Source organism: Acomys russatus, chromosome 5 (genome assembly GCF_903995435.1).
Source record: "Acomys russatus chromosome 5, mAcoRus1.1, whole genome shotgun sequence".
In the NCBI taxonomy this organism is placed as follows: domain Eukaryota; kingdom Metazoa; phylum Chordata; class Mammalia; order Rodentia; family Muridae; genus Acomys; species Acomys russatus.
Window position 1 is genome coordinate 32104965 of NC_067141.1, and position 19485 is coordinate 32124449.

General features: G+C 45.3%; 1 protein-coding gene across 1 annotated transcript; it reads right to left on the reverse strand.

Annotated features, from left to right (window-relative positions):
• Nucleotides 1–3756: 3756 nt before the first annotated feature.
• Ms4a18 (membrane spanning 4-domains A18) lies at nucleotides 3757–18733 on the reverse strand. The gene is made up of 7 exons (XM_051146907.1): nucleotides 18284–18733; nucleotides 17409–17522; nucleotides 14531–14587; nucleotides 8302–8398; nucleotides 6997–7007; nucleotides 6837–6953; nucleotides 3757–3930 (listed from the first exon to the last, which is right to left on the reverse strand). The coding sequence occupies exons 1-7, from the start codon at nucleotides 18731–18733 to the stop codon at nucleotides 3757–3759; spliced, it is 1020 nt and encodes a 339-aa protein (XP_051002864.1).
• Nucleotides 18734–19485: the final 752 nt, after the last annotated feature.

The following is a 19485-nucleotide window of genomic DNA, read 5'->3' on the forward strand; positions in this document are numbered from 1 at the left end:
TGGGGGCAGTATGCTACCATCTGCAGCTTCACATAGACCTTGAGCTGGTAGTGATTCGGCCAGTACAGCCAGATCTCCCTCTTGCTGAATGATTCTTGTCCTTGTTTTTTCTTTGGATATGGCTGAATCTGTCAATTCTGTTTGTACATTTGCTAGGAAACACTACATAGCAGGCTGGCTCCTATAACACGGAGGCGTTCTCTTCCTGCTTGTCCTCATCTGCGAGAAGCCCCTTCCTACCTGCCCTGTGCTTGCACTGCTCCTCTGCCTCCTGTCCACTGCGTGATCCAAAAGTTGAAGCACTAATGACTGGCTCAGCACTTCAGCACCTGCTCATTTATTTCCACCGCTGGTTGTATCCTCATGGCTAGCACCCAACACACGATAGGTGTGCAGTTATTGCATACAGGAATGGATGAATGCTTCTAGCTCTCAGGTCCAGCACCCAGCACATCCCAGGTAGTCATGGCCATATCTTCTTTCCTTCCCTGCAGGCTCTGAATGAGAGCTTTGAGCAGAGGGGCAGCTCGGGACACAGGTTCTGAGAAGAAGTGATAAAGAGAAGGAGGTGGGGGAGGGGAAGTTGAGTCAAGAGGTCTGGTTTTTCTTAGTGGTGGAGTGATATTGGGATTTCCTTCCAGAGTATTTTTATGCCACACACTCCGAGGAACCAGCCCCAAACACAGGGACAACCCTTCAGCTAGTGTGTAGCACTTTGTCCTGCCCAGGGGTAGACACAGAGACTTTAGGGAGGAAGGGGAACAGGACAAGTTATTGTGGTGTGGTAGAAGGATCTGGTCTGCGGATCCAGTGTCAGGGAACCCTATTGTATATCTACTTAGTCACTGTAGTTGAGGGAAGGGCTCCTGTCTCAGTTAGCATTAACTTGTGAGGTATCCACTGGAGAAGACAACCCAGGCAAGGGTTTAAGCCAATGCAAGCTCTCTATTAGCCAGCAAGTGACTACACTGTGTTTAGGACCCAAGTGCACTCCTGAGCCTTTCTCAGGGTGAGCTTTTAAGCACAAAGACTACACCCCATGTTGATACTCCTGAGCTAACAAGAACAGTTTAGCCAGAAGTGGAACTACAGAAACCAAAAAGCAGGAATAGTACATGTAGGGCCTTTCCCAGAACTATGGACTCGGATGGGTGAGGTCTTTGTTCTAGTTTTGTCAGGCTTATGTGTTTATGTGCTGGGTTCTAAGGCCTGAATGGTACTTCCATCGTGGTGTAAATAGTGCTAAGGTCTGGGGGGCTTGCCACAAACTGTCGATGTAAATAGGTTAGAATCAGCTGAGAAACTGCCTCTATCAGGTTAGACTGTGGAATGCCTGTGAGGGGTTGCTTTAATTGATATAGGATGCTCCAGTTCATTGTGGGCAGTGCCATTTCCTAAGAAGGTAGTTCCAGGTGGTGGAGATGCATGCATTTTTTATCCCAACTCTAGGGAGGCAGAGGCAGGTGGATCTCTGTGAAGTCAAGGCCAGCCTGGTCTGCATATAGTAAGTTCCAGGACAGCCAGGGCTACATACAGAAATCATTGAAGAAGAAGAAGAAGAAGAAGAAGAAGAAGAAGAAGAAGAAGAAGAAGAAGAAGAAGAAGAAGAAGAAGAAGAAGAAGAAGAAGAAGAAGAAGAAGAAGAAGAAGAAGAAGAAGAAGAAGAAGAAGAAGAAGAAAATAAATAAATAAAGAAAGAAAGAAAGAAAGAAAAGAAAGATAGCTAGGTAATAAGCCAGGAAACAGCATTTCTATATGGTTCCTGCCTCCAGGTTCCTGCCTTGACTTCCCTCAGTAATGGGCCATGACCCTGGAGCTGTACGCTGAAATAAGTCCATTTCTCTATGAAGTCGTTTTGGCCATTTTTCTATGAAGTTTGTTGGTGTTTGTCACAGTGACAGAATGAAAGAGAGCATCTTTGCTTTGAGTCTCAGTTTCCTCTCGTGAGAGATGGACTGAGGATATCTAGCTATACTCTTGTTGGATGTTTGGTCTCTGAACGGTGAAGTAGAGGCACTGTTTGAATGTTGGTTGCCCACTGTCTTCCTAGCACTGTGACTATTGCACTAGAGTGCATTTGAGTGAATCAAGAACTCCGTTATTGAAGATAAAGGCAATTGCAGGGCCCTCTGGTGACTAGTAATATGATGTGTCACCAGAGTTGGGACTATGGGGGCTTCAGGGTAGTGGATGCTGCAATATGGAAGTTTTGACTCTTTGTTCAATTTTTGGCCCTTCCTACCCTTCCTTATTATAAGTAGAAAAGAGATACCTGAGGGGCTGAAGAGACAGCTGGTAAAGTGCTTGTTTGCAAACATAAAGACCTGGGTTTGACCCATAGAGTCCATGTTAAAAAGAAAATGTCAGAGCTTGATGGTGGTGGTGCATACCTTTAATCCCAGCACCTGGGAGGCAGCAGGCAAGTTCAAGCCAGCCTGGACTACAGAGCGAATCCAGGATTGACAAGGTGACACAGAAAAACCTTGTCTTGAAAAACAAGACAAGACAACACAACAACAACCAGAAACAACAACAGTAACAACAACAACAACAACAACAACAACAACAGAAAAGGTCAGGCATGATGGCACATGCCTGGCATTCTAGGCCTAGGGACATGTAACAGGCAGATTCCCAGGCCTCACTGGATTGCCAGCCTAGTCTACTTGGTGAGTTCCATACCAGTAAAACGTTTCTTTCTCAAGGGGTTGAAGAGAATGCCTGAGAAACAACACCTGAAATTGTTCTCTATATGCATGCATACACATTCACACACACATACAAGCACACTCACACACCCTTGCACAATTATGCACTTCCATATACATCAAACACATATGCATACACGTGTGAAAAAAATGCTTGAACATAGGTACTTAATGAAGCAGTGCTAGGAGCAAAGGTCAGACTAGTGAAAGCAAGGCTTTTTGGTCCTGGTAGATTCTTCAGTTGGAAGCAGCCTTAGGGATCTGAAAGAGCCACGGCCATGATGTTGAATGGCACCGGAAACATGGATCCTATACAGCATTTGCCCATGTTGCCCATATAAGGACTCTGGAAATGGCAGAAGGGGGGCCTGGGAAGTGATGAGGGTCTACTACAGGCTGGAAGGTCCTGTTAGTCCATAGAACCCTTTTGTGCAATTGAGGCAGGTGCCCCTTCATGAAGTAATAGAGGGGTTGAAGTTCGTATCTCTACCATTGCCCAACCCAGAGAGCTCTTTTTCTTGGCCTTGAGTGGCTTGCTTGCTCCAGTTCTGGCAGGCAGGCAGCTATCTCACTCACACACCCAGGAGTGCTGGGACACATGCCAGGGTTGTCACATACCCAGGAGTGCTGGGGACACACACCATGGTTGGGCAGTTCATACCTTTTGTTCTGATGCTCATGTTCTGTGGGTGGGGACAGTTACTCTTCATGATTAGAGTGGAGAGAGGTGGATTAGAGGCGGAACGGACAGTTGGCCTCTACTATTATAGAATTGGCTTCTCAACAGTAAGCATACAACTGGAGAAACAGAACAACAACAAAAAAAAACCACAACCTTGTATGCAGTTTGTTAAAGTTAAAAGAGCCCTAAGGTCAGAGGGAAAACATTTATGAATTAGAAAAGCACATTAATAACAGACCAAAGGGAAGGTTAAGAGTAAAAAGGTGGAAAATGGAGGTTTGCCTTGGCCAGGGTCAAGGTTGCAGGTGTTTCATGAAGCAGCAGCAGCACTTCCTTGCCACTGAAATGGGCATCCCACTATTCCAGCTATTTCTGGGTAAGATCAGCAACATGTTCGTATGAGTGTTCAGGGGGAACATGATTGGGGAGGGTGGGCTGCACTGGCATGTTGGTGGCACTGTCTGGGCTGGTGGTGTTGACAGGTGCAGTGGTAGTGTTGACTGTGTTGCCACCAAACATGGTGGAGATCACTGCCATGTTCTGAAAGACAAAGGACAGAAAGCCGTCAGTGTCATCTGTCAGGAACGTCAAGAGAGGCTGTAACTTCTTTCCCTTCCTCTTTCCAAGCCTTGGGTAGACCCTGTCTCATGTATGCTGGGCTTGGTCACATGATTTCCCTTGGCTAAGGAGACAACAATACCAGTGAGGGTATAAGCAGAGACCTGTGAAGTTTTTGCTTACTTGGACTTGATCTTTCTTGACACTCATTGGAACAAAAAGCAGTCTGGATTGACCTGATGAATAATGAGGCCTAGTTTTTTTCTGTGCACAGCCAGTTTGCCAACTGCCAGACTCGTGTAAACATCTATCCAAGACCACCTAACCTCTGGGTATCTCGGCAAACCGACTGTGAACCTTGGCAATCCCAGCAGATCAGAACTGGGCACAAGACCCAGAGGATCATGTGCCAAATGCCTGCTGGGTGAGCGATTACATCTTGGGGTTGTATTTCTGAAGCTATCAATTGAGAAACGCCATTCAAATTAAATTTTAGGCCTAACAATAAATGTCAAATTAGGGATAGACCCGCACAGAAAAGAAGGTGTCGATACAACCCCATGCTAAGTAAGACTGTGTATGTGGTTTTTTTTTTTTAAAGTGTGTGTGCACAAGTGCATGGGAGGGAGATGTGTGAATGTGTGTGCGCACATGCATATGGAGGCCAGAGATGGACTTGGTGTGTCTTTCCCCAGCTGCTCTCCATTTTATTTTATTGAGACAGGATCTCTCACTGCACCTGGAGCTCACTGACTGGCTAGACTGGCTGGTCAGTGAGCTCTGTCTGTCTCTACCCTGCCTTCCCTGAGCCCCAGTGCTGGGGTTAGGGACACATGCTGCAGAGCCTGCCTTTTGATGTGAGTGCTGGCCATCTGCACTCAGGTCTTTGAGCTTGTACAGCCAGCATATTACTGGATCATGTCTCTAGTCTTTAGTGAGGCCCCTTGGCTACACTGAAAAGCTTCTAAAAATCTTATGGCCTTGGTCCCAGAGAGGAGAGGGTCTATCTAGAATGCAATTAATAATGAGGCTTTTGTCAAGTTGCAAAATCCATAACCTGGCACACAAACATGCCCAGAGATTTTGGGGAACTTATATTAGCAAAAGGACCACTACATATGAACTGATGTTGCTCAGAGAATTGCCTGTCTTTCCTGAGATGAAAAAGGAGGTCTCTTAGGAGAAAGCGAGAGTGTTGCTAGACATTAGGACGCCAGAGAAATGTGGGCTAGGGAGACACATCCAGGAAGCAGCAGAAAACAATGGCAGGCCCTTCCTCAAAGCTGAGCTGATTCCCAATGAACCAATCTTCTCTGCCACCAGGTGGGTAATATTACTCCTTAGGATAAATTAAACAAATAATTTATTCTGTGCATGTGGATGTTTTGCTTGCATATATGACTGTGCACCATATGCTTGCCTGGTCACCTGTAGAGGGCAGAAAAAGACACCAGATTCCATGGGTCTGGGCTTATAAACAGTTGTAAGCTGCCATGTGGATGCTGGGAATTGAACCTGGGTCCCCCAGAAGAGCAGCCAGTGCTGTTAACCACTGAGCTATATCTCCAGACTGCACCATAGGATTTTAGAATTTTGTGGAACAGTGACTGTCCTGAGCATTTTAGTTCTCTGGTGAATGGAAGATCCACCAGATAACATTGGAGTTATCTGATTTTTTTTCTCACTAGACTCTGTTGGGTATATTAGTAGAATTTGCTTTAATTATTATTGTGATTATTTTTGAGATAGAGCTTCATGTAGTCCAGGTTGGCCTCAAACTTGACAAATAGCCAAGGATGACCTTGAATTTCTATTCTCTTGCTTCTACCTCCAAAGTTCTGGGATTATAGGTCCATTCCACCATGCCTGGTTTATGTAGGGCTGGAGATCAACCCGCGGTTTCCTGTATGGCAATGAGCTCTTAACATGCATTCTCAGCCCCAAAGTTGTTTTTTAGTTTCTAGGTTGCTATGTCAACAAGGTTCATATTCCAAACTGGACCCTGGACTTCAAGCATGGTGAAGGAATTAGACAGAATGTTTAGAATCCTGGAATGGGGATAAACATGGTTTGCTTCTTTTAGAAGTGTTAGTAACTTCATTGAAAACAACCACCACGACGACCACCACCACCACCATCACCACCGTCTCAAATCCTCCTATTCATGCTCCTCAGGTGACTTTGTAGCTTTTCTCCTTAGAGCTGGAGCTGATCTTCTGCTCATAGGTTCTAAGTTTCGCCATGTGAGTGACTTTGGCTGTAGGACATCAGCAAGAGGGCACAAACAAGGACTAGAGTGCTTGCCTGTAAGGGATTACAGCCAGCTGCCCTTTGAGGAAACTCGAGGTGGCATACCTGAGGGCAAGTTAATACAGGAGCAGAAATGAACTAGCCTCAGAGAGCTGGCTACCAGCTCTCCTGAAGCCCACCTGGCAGCTGGCTGTGGATTAAGGAGTGAGTCCATCTGAGATCAATGGACGAGGGCATCATGTTCACAGTACAAAGGGATGATACTCAGAACCAAGAACCAGGTAAGTCAGTGGTTCTCCACCTTACTAATACTACAACCCTTTAATATAGTTCCACATGTTGTGGTGGTCCCCAAGCATAAAATTATTTTTGTTGCTACTTCATAACTGTAGTTTTGCTACTGTTAGGAATCATAATATAAATATCTGATATGCAGGATGTCTGGTGTTTGACCTCTAGGCTGAGAACCGCTGAAGTAAATGCTTTCTGTTATAAGGTACTTGGTTTGGGGATAGTGTGTTATGCAGCAAACTTATCTGATATACCTTCTTGGTCCTCACTTCTCTCAAACTCTAGTCACCTCTTGCTAAACCTTCCTAGAGCAGCCTCTAATTCCTAGAATAAAGCACAATACTTACCTCAAAATGAGTCCAGCAGACAGCCTGGCACCCAAAATGTGAGACCACACAGGTGAGGATGAATTCCAGGAAGGAGAAGGGGAGGAGAATACCAGAGATTGCCTTCGTATTGACTGTCTGTTCATTCTAGAGGCAGAGAGTAAATGGGGCCATTTCAGACTTCAGGGTTGACTTAGATGACCGTCTTCATTAGCTCTCTTAAAGCAAACTCCATAGGCCTCACCTGGAAGACTGGAGGCAGTGTCTGTGTGTGGTGCCTTGGTGTAGATGCTATTAGTGCTTTTATGCATCTATGCATCTGTTCAATACACCCCAACTTCCACCTGTTGGCCACTGCATTGCTTTATTGTGGAATTTTATGGCCTCCAGAGCTCACTTGCTGTTTGTACCAAAAGCCTGGAGTTCAAACAATTCTCCAGAGAACAGATTTCTGTGGATGACTAGTAGGACGGGTGTGGAAGTACTCTAGATTCCTTGCCCTGAGGTCATGTTTCCTTCCTCTCTCTATAAAAACTATTTGTTTATAAAAGAAAAAAAAACCTACTCTAATTTTGAGACTATACCTAACTGGTGGGCCCTAATAAGTGCCCTGACTATGAACTTACATGAGGATCTGGGGGTCCTTACTATGAGTTGGGATGTTCCATTGAGCTTGGGACCATCAGTCCTACCTGCCTTAGCTTGTTTGATCCCTGTGGTCTTGCCTGAATCAGAGTTTTGAGGGCAGGACTGAGCGCAGTGTACTTTGGACTGTGGCCCTATCCACAGTGGATTGTATAGGTGGGGTTCTGGGAGAATGTCCCCTCCTCCCCACACGTTTCCTTTCCAGGAGAAGATGGGAATCCCAGGGTTTGGTCTCGGGACTACTGGAATCCTAAGCTTTTGTTCTACACAACACTACGGGGGCGAGCATGCTCTGTGATGACAGAACTGCCTGTTGCCCAACAGCCCCTTTCCAGAAGAATAGGTCTAAATCCCCCACGACCACAGTCTACCTCTTTGTCAGTTCATCCTGTTGCCCAGGGCTGGACTCCAGAGGGCAGCAACCTTGCCTGGTTTCCCGCCGTGCCCTGTCAAAGCTAAATTCTGTCAACCAGATTAAGTCTTCTGGGGCCTCCAGGGAGGCTCTCCTTTTGAGGAATGGCTGCACTCCTGCTCTGCTGGGTTTCCTTGGCCTACTTGATTAGTCCTGAAGGAAGACCAGGCTGCAGCTCAATACAAGTAGCCGTATATCTACCCCAAGACCGTTTTCCTCTTCATCTCAGAGTCTTCGCTGTAGTACGGGCAACTCTGTGGTTGTCTTAGAAATTGCAGGGTTTTGGTGGAAGTTATATAATTTATGGATCATATCAGGATAGGATTCTGTGGCAATTCCTGCCTGCTCCAGAAACATTGTATAAGCTCTCCTGGTGCTGAAGAACCCTTTGGAATCAGTCACTTGTAATGCTCACCTTCAGACCATCACTACTGGAAGAGGGAACGCACAGATTTATAATGATAGTGATGATACCACCCAGGGACAAGATGGAACTGACCACATTCATGCCAATGCTGCTGTTCACCTGAAGGACATAAAGGGATGGGAATGTTAGCAAAGGTCAAAGTTCAGCATTTGGGAAGACTCGGGCAGGAGCCGGGGATAAAAGATGACAGGGTAGCAAGGGGAGAGTAGGGATGGTTGGAGCAGAAGCCTGCTAGTTTACCCTGGGGGTAGTTCAGCTTCCAGCAGAGTGGCTGGATTCGCATCTGGAGGGCTAGTCCAGGAGCAGCTTGCTTGCGGACAGATCTTGAGAGCAAAGGTCCCAAAGTTCTGTTTCTTGTTCAGTGGGCAGCTTAGAGTTCTCAGGGTGAGGCCTGTGGCCTGCACACCAGGCCAAGTTCCTGGTCTTATTTGGGGAGGTGGAAAATGAGTTTTCCATGGAGTGTTAGAGTTTAGCTTGTTTAGAATGAGATTGCTGGTGTCAGAAGGCAGGGGAGACTCGGGAGCTCCACAAGGCCGTGATGATACGGAAAGTGTTACGGCTCCTTATTTGAGCTGCTGTGCTAAGCACGACATAAGAAGCAGGCTGATGCCAAGCCTACTGGCAGGCAGGTCAGGTGAGATGCAGGTCTGGCAGTGCTTCACCAGGGGTCAGCACTGACTGAGTCAGCAGCCGGGAAGCAGCTGCCAATGCAGCTCTGCCATAGCTGCCTTGACCACCTTAATCAGCAGTCAAGCCCTGGGTGCCCAGCAGTGGTTCCCAGGAATAAATGTAGTCTCAGCTGGTTATGGTGGATGAGTACAAGAGACCCCCCCCTCCCCCCCCACCTTGCCAGGCAGCCTTTATTTATAAACCTTGGGTAGTAGGGAGGGGTTTGTGGGTGAATGTCTGATTTGCTAGGGCTAAGAGTGGCAGGATACTTAATCTACTTACAGCAGTGCAGTACCTCTTTTACATGCAGTAACATGGGGCCCTATCACATGAAGGAGAAAACAGTACTTAATTATCTTATAGCTGAGGGGATAACATCTAGGTACTATTAAAGGTCATTTGCTGGAGGCTGAGTATCTCAGTATAGGGTGGGGTGCTTCCAGGAATTCCCTGTGCTTGCTGAAGAAGCTCCATATCAGGAAAGGGTCAGGCCTGTAATTTTCCTTGAGGGCTATGTGACACTCCTTAAAAGATCTGGGGTTACCAGATCCAGTGGAGTGAAAATCCCACTGAGAAAAGGGAGTCCACTAGTATAAGACTGAATGCAAATGGTTATCTGGAGAAGTCAGACTTCAACAGAACTCAGCAGAGCCCCACTGGTAGTGAGATAGTGATTGTTGGTGCCTTGTCCTTCCAGGGCAGGAGGCACCCACTGGGAAAACATTAACATCTGGCTAAGCAGCTGAGGGAAACAGTAAGACTTGGAGGGCTAGTGTGCAGGCAGGATGAGGTTGCTGGCCTGCTTTGCAGAAGGAAGAAGCAGGGACGCCATGCTCTTCCCAAGAAGAGTTCATAAGAAAGACAAGAACCCTGAGGGTGAGGCCCGGGCTGGAGCCTGGGGAAGACTTCCCAAAGTGAGGGCTCTGCTTCACCATGGGAGATATCAACAACCTTTACTTGTTTAGTGCCTGTCTCTACTCAAGCTGCTTCCCAGAGTGGGATTCTGGGGAAGAAAAGAAAGATCAACATGGCACATTTGGGCTGGGTCTGGGGCAGCTTTCAGACATAGAAATTGAAGGAAAGATTTCAATTAGAAGTCAGACATCCAAGCTACGGGGGTGGTTGTGGTGGTGGTGCAGGCCTTTAATCAAAGTACTTGGGAGGCAGAGGGAGGCAGATCTCTGAGCCAGTCTGGACTACAGAGGGAGTTCCAGGATAGTCAGGGCTGCACAGAGAAAAACCTGTCTCAAGAACCCAACCCAACCAACCAACCAACCAACCAACCAACCAACAAACCAACCAACCAACCAAACAAAAACCCCTAGACAAACAACCAAATTAAACCAAATCAAATAAAACACTCAGACATCTGAGCAAGACGGAGTTGGAAGAGGCCCTGAAATGTCACACACCTTACTTGGTAAGGGCATTAGGCTTTCCTGAGGGTACGGGCAATGTTTGACCAATCTTGTTGGGACATATTAGGTTAGTTGATGTTGGGGAGCCAAAGGGGTGCTCCTTTTGTAAAGTAGAAATTTGCCTTGCAGGCTGGGGATTAGGAGTCAGGACTTGCTTTAGTAAATAACCTGCTGTTCATTTACTACTTTCCCCAAGAGACAGAAGCCATGGGGAGGAAGTCAGGGAAAGTAGGGCTTGGGACCAGCTCTGTGTTTATGCTGAGGCTCCTTAAGGTTGCAGAACATGTCAAAAAATGAACAGGCTCTTCTCTGGCTCATGACATGAGGAACACCTCTCCGAAAGTCAAGGAGGACAGAGAGACTTATGCTTTATAGTTAAGGCTATAATTATTCCAGGCATACTTGTTTGGGTCAAACTAATGAAAAAGTGGAAAATACCTCAGGGAGATGGCTGAAATACATGCTCATCTTCATCTAGCCCAGGCCTGGTTTTCTACTTAATGCAAAACACCCCCAGGTTAGTGCACAGCAAATTTTCATGACTTTTCAAATTGCTAAGTGTGTTTTGTTTATTTGTTTTGTTGGGAGACATGATTCATCATGTAGCAGAGGCAAATTCAAAAGTTTCGGAACTAGAGAATTCTGGACTCTGTCCATACTCTCTATGTGATTTGAGGCAAATTACATACCATGTCACATACTCACTGTGTGCTTTGAGGCAAAGCCTGACCTTTCTCTTATGACAAGAGACAAGACAAAAATTTCCCCCACCTTTCCTCAGCTGGAGGCATTTTTAATGTAATCTGAAACTGAATCCCCATCCTCTTTTCTGATCACAACATGAACGGTCCTTTGGGAAAGCACCCAACCACATTCTAGAAACTCAAGGTCAAAATGCCTACCTAACTGCATATTTTTGGCTTCTGTTAAACTGCTGGCTTGCTTTACTTCTTCCTGTAACTGCCAACCAGGATGCAGTTTTCTGTGTTTTTTGCCTTTAAAAGCTTCCTGTAAAATGTGCTGGAAGCTGTTCTGTGAAAAGTGTTTTTTCCCAGACAGTCACCTCATGGCTTAATGCAGTCAACGTGGATTTTGGTTGTGCTGGGTGGTCTTTGGGTTTCTACCTGGTAACATTTGGCGAACCCATTGAGATTTTTACAAGGCTCTCACCAGTTTGATCAACTCTAGGTCTTGTCATAGGCTGTGGGACATAGTAGGCACAGACGTCCTCCTAGAGGTTATAACCTGAGGTGTTCCAGGGCTCCAGGAGAGATCTTGGTGTTTGCAGTGGTTAAGATCCTCTGCTACCCCTGTCTAAATTTCCTTCAATAAGAGTTATCTAGTGCCAGGTGTGGTGACACACACCCTTAATTTCAGCACTTGGGAGGCAGAGGCAGGCAGACTGCTGTGAGTTTGAGGCCGGCCTGGCCTAGTCTATAAAGTGAGTTTAGGACAGCCAACATAACACAGACAAACCCTTCTTGAAAAACTAAAAACAATCATCTAGTTTGTTACTTCTTCTGGAGGTAACTCTGGTTAAGAAGCCTTCTGTTTAGAAGAGAGGGGGAGAAAAAAAAAAAAAAAAGACTAGACTTGGTCGCTGATCCAATGTCTGGGATCCATGTGAGGTCGCTGGACTTCCTTGGTCTTTTCAGGTGTATGAATGTGTGGTGGCCATCCCTGGTTAACTTTACTAGGTATCTTTCTGTGTGCCTATGTGTTTCTGTCAGTTCTGTTTTCCTGTATTGACCAGTGCTTTATCTGGTGTGAGAAACCCCCTGGTTTAACATCTGTACCCTCTTGTTGGGGGCCCAAATCTTTTTTGAAACCCCCAACCCTCTGCTTGTCCCACTCCTTGAGTGTTCTCTTGTTTTGTTTTTTTTTCACCTCAGTCTATGTGTAGAGGTGTGTGTGTGTGTGTGTGTGTGTTGTGTAGAGTTGGCTCTCATCCAGGGCCTTTGCCATCTAAGCAGGATACACACAGGGAAGGAGACAGTTCTCCAAGCTGTGAACCCCTTCCACTCCCTTTTCTACCTGCTCTAAGCAGCCTTATAGAAGGGGAAAAGATTCTTGGCTGAGCCTGGTGGGAAAAGAAGAAGTTCCACTCCTTGCTTTTTTTATGATTTATGCTCCTTTCAATCAGTGAGCCTTATAATCAGAAAATTCAAAATCTACTATGCTCTGAAAAAAGTAGAAAAATTGCCCCCAGGCAAGATGGGAGGACTGCTGGCAGACAACGCAGTCTAAATAGAACAGATTTTCCCTTCTGTCCAACACAGGCCAAAGAGATTTTAAACAAATGTCACTAGGTCTTTTTTTTTTTTTCTGAAAGATTAAGGACAGCTGCTAAAAAAGGATTGCATTTGTCACCTAGTTGGCCTCAGATATTAGAGATAAGTTATAAAAGTTAGAAAAATGTAAAGGTTGGGGCTAGAGAGATGGCTCAGAGGTTAAGAGCAAGCATTGCCTGCTCTTCCAGAGGCCCTGAGTTTTATTCCCAACAACCACATGGTGGCTTACAACTATCCATAATGAGATCTGGTGCCCTCTTCTGGTGTGCAGGAGTACATGCAGGCAGAGCATAAATAAATCTAAAAAATTTTGTAAAGGTATAAGTAGGTCTCAGTTTGCTGGAAGTAAATTGAGACGTGTTTAACAACAGAAAGGTCTTGTGAGATGTGACTTTCTGCATAAAACGAAAGCCATCGTCACGTTCTCTGATGAGGAGACACAGTTAGACTTACAGATAGCCAGCAAAACGCTGGTGTCCTGCTCTCTGTCAGAAGAATATCTTTCCCTCAATCAAAAGATATAGCTGGGCTATCTCTCAGATTTACGACAAAGATTCCCAGAGGTGTGGGCAAGAACTCACCTTCTAGGACTGACCCTACACCAAGTCACTATAATTATTCAACTAAGCAGTTCAACTTCCCCTGTCCAGAGTAAACAATACCCAGTGACCCTGAAAACAAACAAACAAACAAAAAGGAAATTTCAGTCCATATCGCCTGGCTTATAGAGACAGGCATCCTGATGCATTACATCAGAAACTCACAAATCCACAAATCCATCACACTCAGGTCAAGAAAGCAGAGGCCACTGATTGCTGACAATGCCACATGAACTATCTCTAGACTACGAGCCCTTTAAAATTAAGGTTTCATTGGCTGTAGCCCTTGTCCTCCCTGCCCCTTTATGCCTTCCTGAATCTCGTGCATAGAGTTATGGTTCAATTCCCACTTCTCTCAGTCCCAGACCTGGGAACTGAGGAGGAAAATGGATACAGGAGAGGTGATAGCTAGACTAGAAACACAAATTCCATCTTGACTATTGCTTGCTGATACCTACTTTAAGTGTCTGATTGTATTGGAAAAAAAAGAAAGCTGTGAAAAAATTGGGCTTGTGAAACAGATTGGATTAACAGTATGGCCCTGCACTTTAAGTTGCATGGCTAATTATGTAAAACAAAGGACTGCTTCAGCCAAATTAATGGTCCTTAGGGACAACTACACCTCTTTAGAGTAGGATGAGTCCACAATTGACTCATTCACTGAGACAAGTGGGGAATGTGACAGGGAAAACTTTTCTTCATCTTGTCTCAGCTGGAGGCTTCTTTGGTGTAATCTTAAACTGACCCCCTCTCCTTTCTACTCCTGCTATGAAAAATTGTATGTGAGAGCACCCAACCCTGTGCTCAAAGCCCAGGTTGAAATTCTCTAGCTAACTGCTGTACTTGGCATCTGTTAAACTGCCGGCTTGCTTTACTCCCTCCTGCAATGACCAACCAGGATGTAGCTTTCTGTGTTCTTTGTCTTTAAAAGCTCCTTGTAAAGTGTGCTGGAGGCTGTTCTCACCAAAGCTTTTCTTTCCAGGCAGTCACTTGCTAGCTTAATGCAAACAGTCAACTTGGACTTTGGTTGTCCTGAAAGGTCTTTGGGTCTCTACTCTGCAATACTGTACCTCAGTTTCTCCTCTACAACATGGGAGAACAAAACACAATGGAGTTGTGAGGATCAGGTGGAGAACAGTGTGTAAACATCCTGAGCCTAGTGCTAGACCATGGGGTTACTACAAGACCTCCCTGTCCAAGTGTGGGGCAATTTTAAGACTCATAGTTTGTCAAAGAAATGGCATAGTGACTTACCATGCAACTGTTGGCATCCTTTTCAGCCCAGACTGAGAGGGCTCCAGAGATGATAAACTACATAGACATTAAAAAAATGAATGTGTTATTAAATTACAAATCTTGTTTCTCAGACATGTAAATCTGTGTGCTCAACATTACTGCTGTCCCAAACTTTAAGTACTACGTATTGTGGCACTCAGATACCTCAGGTCATGTAGGTTTCCCTAAGTCAGTGGTTCTCAACCTTCCTAATGCTACAACCCTTTAATACAGTTCCTCATTTTGTGGTGATCCCCCACCATAAAATTACTTTATTGCTATTTTATAACTATAATTTTCTACTGTTATGAATCCTAGTATAAATATCTGTAAAGACCAATGTGTGTTGTATCTAGACTGGATAATATAAATATATAAATATCTGTGAAGACCAATGTGTGTTGTATCTAGACTGGACAACCTAGCATGTTTTTTTGATGGTCTCCTCAAGTTTCCAAACTTATTCACTGCTGACACTGTCTTATCCTTGACCATGGTCTTATCCTGGGAAGTTAGGGGCAGGGTAGTATAGTGGTCATAGTACTGAGGCTGAGAGAGAAGAAATTGGGCTCCTATTTCATATCTGCTACTAAGTCATCTTTCCCTGCTCCTAGACTAGCCCGATAGTCCTAATGAGGTCCCTGTTCTCACACAGTTGATCACTGAATTACTGTTGAAGCTGTTTCTCCCTCATCTGTAAAATGACCATTGTGGTAACCATAGTTCTTTCTTACAGCACTTTACTCTATACTGCCAAGGATCGAACCCAAGGCCGTGTACACGCTGGGCAACTGCTTGACCACTGAACCATATCCTTAGCCCTGTATTTCTCTCTTGTAAGGATCACTGAGATGAAACACTTCTAAATGGCTAAGTGTATTGAGTTCGTACAGTCAGAAGGGAGCTCTGAAGTGGATGACCTGAAATCTTAAAACAATAAGTTCCTCCTACATCATTGAGTTTGGGGGATAAAAACCTAAAACTTAGATGACACCCAATAACTCAGGAGTGGGGCATCAAACTAGTGTGATGTGACAAGAGGATGAGATAAAATTGAATATGGTTTGACAGTGCCTTTTCAGCAGATGGTACAAGAGCCAACGAGAAATCCCAGCAGATCTGAAAGTCACTAGAATTAATGAGAAATCATAGTTATTTCTCCAGATAGAAGATCAGTGTGCAGGTGTCATTTGTTTAGCTGGTGTGGTGGTGCAGAGGGAGAGGAAACTCTTTCAGGGAGTAGTCTGCAGGTTTTGCAAATAACTCAGGAGATGTAGTTTTTTGGGAGTTCTCATTCATGTGGGGGTGAGCTTTCAAGTGACACAGCTGCCTGGATGTGTCAGAAAAACAAAACAAAACAAAACAAAACAAAAAAGCCCTCAAGATCCCAATTAGCTGATTCCTCAATAAGCCCAGAAGATTAACTCATTTCAGTAGGCATGATCTCAGTGTTCACCCAGCCGCTCCCTGGGCTTTCCTGTTGTTGGAAGTACCCCTCACTTTTCCTGGCAACCCAGGCTTGAAGGCTTGGCTTCCTTTCTGTTTTTTAAAAAAAAATCTTTCTATATTAGAACTCCTCTTAAACTCATCCTTTATTGCCTGTGAATTTCATTCAAATTTTCCAGGTAACGGGTCACTGACTCGGGTTTTTTTTTTCTTCCGTGATGTTTTGCGTGACCCTGAGTGACCTGCATCCTAACTCCCAAGGTAAGCCCCTTAAGAGACGTCTGTCCTTCTGGATGAACCTTGTTTCTTCTATCCCTTTGCTTTCAAATATACACTCTGTGCTTGCCAATGTCTGCCATCTGCTGGTGAGTTCTCTGCAGGGTACAGGAAGGCCTTTCTCAGGACTGTTTACCTGCAATAGGCAATTTCCTATCACTAAATGGTTAAACGACTTGCTTAATTAATTCCTGAAAAGTTTGCAGTTGCTTTCATGGGTGGGAAGTAGATGCTATGTATAGCATGGAACTGTGGACCCCGATGTACATATATTAGGGCATTAAAACAATGTAAAAATAAAAAGGATTAAAATTGCTCTGGGAGCTGGGCATGGTGGCGCATGCCTTTAACCCCAGCATTCTGAGAAGCAGAAGGAGGTGGATCTCTGTGAGTTTGAGGTCAGCCTGGTCTACAAAGCAAGTCAGGACAGCCAGGGCTACACTGAGAAACCCTGTCTCAAAAAGCCAAAAAAAGAAAGAAAAAGAAAAAAAATTGCTCTGGGTGTCTATGCTAGAGGAAGCAAAAAGCTGAAGCTTGGTACTGGCCGGAGGAAAAACTTGCTTCCTAGGAGATTTCACACAGCTCTGTCACCTTGTCAGCTCACTTTGCAGGACAGACTGGAGCTGAGGCAATGGTGGGCCAGTGACAGATAGGACCACACCTTGACCCTGACTGCTTACTTATGTAAGGGTACTTACTTACCCTTTACTTAAACCTAAACCCCAAGATAGATTTGGGGGAGGCATCTCTGGGCCTCTTTATTTGTTCCTTTTCTCACTGTGGTCACAGTGAGTAAATCATCTTTCTTTTCTTTTTTTTTGACCTGTTTCTTCAGTTGGTCTATTAGGGGTGGGTACTGGAGCCTGGCTTGTTCATGCTGCATAGCCTAGGCTTTGACCCGAAAAGCTCTGGTAATAATATGGTAATGAATGTTTGCAGCCAAAAGTTCTTTATAGTCAGGAGGTGAAGTTGCCAGGGCGGGGATATCTGAGCTCTTCAGCCCTTGGCAGCCTGCAGACTTCTAAGCTGTAAGGGTTATATGACTGGGAATGGAGTCCAAGCGTCATTTTACGCCCCCACCCCCCCAGTTCTCCTTTGATGATTTAGAAAAGAGGCCATATGACCTTGTACTCACAGACAGTCCTCCCCAGACCAGGTACCCTGATAAGCCCAGCACAGAAAGAGTCTGGTATAATTGAGGGTTGAATGCAGAGAATAAATGGAACAGGCCAATGAGGATCTGGATGGCCTGTAGAAAGAGCAGAGAGAAAACTGGTGAGAGAGCCAGGCTGGGCTGTGAGCTGCTGAGCTGCACTTTGTCATCCTGGCTGTGCTCCAGAGCTACTTGAGGTATGAGTGGTATTGGGGTTCACCTAGACCAACATGTAGACCATGCCAACACATCTGGGTGGAGTCTGTTCCAGGTGTGCTTTAAGGTTCCGCAGGTGACACCAATGTGTACCCTGAGTAGTGAAAACTTGGGTTTGAACTTGGATTCTCAAATGCTTTTAAATAGCTGTCCACCAGGATCAACAGGCATTTCACCAGTACTAATTAACAGGATAGAAAGCCTAACACAGAATTACAATGCCTATGAAACATCACTGTTGCTTATCTTCCCACCTACAACTCTAGCCTTTCTTGGTGCTTGGGACCAGCGTTTGGATTCTTGATAGACAGTCTTTAGTGTAAGACGTGGCTCGGATACATTTGGGATACAAACTATGCTCTGGTAATTAAAAATTAATAATTGTTCAACACTCTAGGAAACCTGGGCCACTCACCCAGGGCAATGGTCTTTCTAGTGAAACTTCTGCTGAAAGAGATGGCTGCTCAATGAACTGGGGGGGGGGGGGGGGGTGGCGGTGCTGAGGATTGCAGAGTGGGCCTGCCATTTGCGGCATTACCCTAGCCCTAGTCTTAAGGAGCCGAGAGCCTCCTTTGCCCTCTGACCCCATCTAAGGTACCAGAGGTAGGCTTACAAGGCTGAAGAGATGACATCATACTCACCCCTAATGTTCTGACCTCTTCATTTATGAATTTCTTGGGATCAAACTCAGGAAAGGACATAAAGGACATGTTCCACTGGAGAGAGCCTGGGGTCTGTGTGGGCCCAGGGACAGTGTTCAGGGGATTCTGAGGGTATCCAAGCAGGATCTGGGCACTCGTTATTTCTGGTGAGTACTGGATGGCTCCTGATGGCATCTGCACACCAGCCATTCCTGCCGGATATTGGAGGCCGGTGGGCTGAGCCTGCAGGCCTGTCACTCCAGCTGGATTCTGGATCACAATGTGTGGGTTCTGTAAGTTTGCACTCCCTGGATTGTACTGGAGCATGGTTGCTGAGGCTGGGTAGGTGGCCTTTTCCAAAGGCTTCTCCTGGCTTCCAGAGACCATGGCATATGTATGCTGGACATTGCCTGGGACAGTAACAGCAGGCACATTCTCCTGTTTGCTCATGATGTACAGCTGCTACAAACACACACAATACAATTTCCACTGAAAAACCAATAATTTTTCTTACTCCTTCTTATATCTAGCATTGTCTTTACTAAAATGCAGGCCTACTACACAAGATAAATGTCTGGTTTTCTGGAGTCCATGTTCTTTCTGGGATACAATATTTAGATTAGCTGGGGATACTTAAAAAGCAAGATCTCTTAAAATTATTTAATTTAATTTTTTATGTGTATGGGTATTTTGCCTTCACATATGTCTGTGTACCGTGTGTGTGTCTAGTGTCTGAAGAGGCTAAGGTGTTAGAGTCCCTGGAACAGGAGTTACAGATGGTTGTGAGCTGCCATGTGGGTGCTGGGAATTGAACTGTGTGAACACTTTTTCATTTATATTTCTTTTCTTTTTTTTTTTTTTAATCTTTAAAGACAGGTTTTTCTGTGTAGCCTTCTCTGCCCTGGACTTGTAGACCAGGCTGGCCTTGAACTCACAGAAATGCCCCTGTCTCAGTCTCCCTGAGTGCTGGGATTAAAGATGTGTGGCACCACGCCTGGCTCCTATTCATCTATATTTCAACTGCTATTTCTAGGGTACTGGAGGGTCTGAGGTGAGCTAACTCTTAACCACACATGGCTCCCATCTTCAGTGTCTGAGGCTGCTGGAAGAGGATAATGTGACTGTGGTCCCAACTTGACTTCTGATAACGTAGATCTGGAGGATGTCTTAATTTTTCTATGCCAATGAGGAAAGATGCTTAG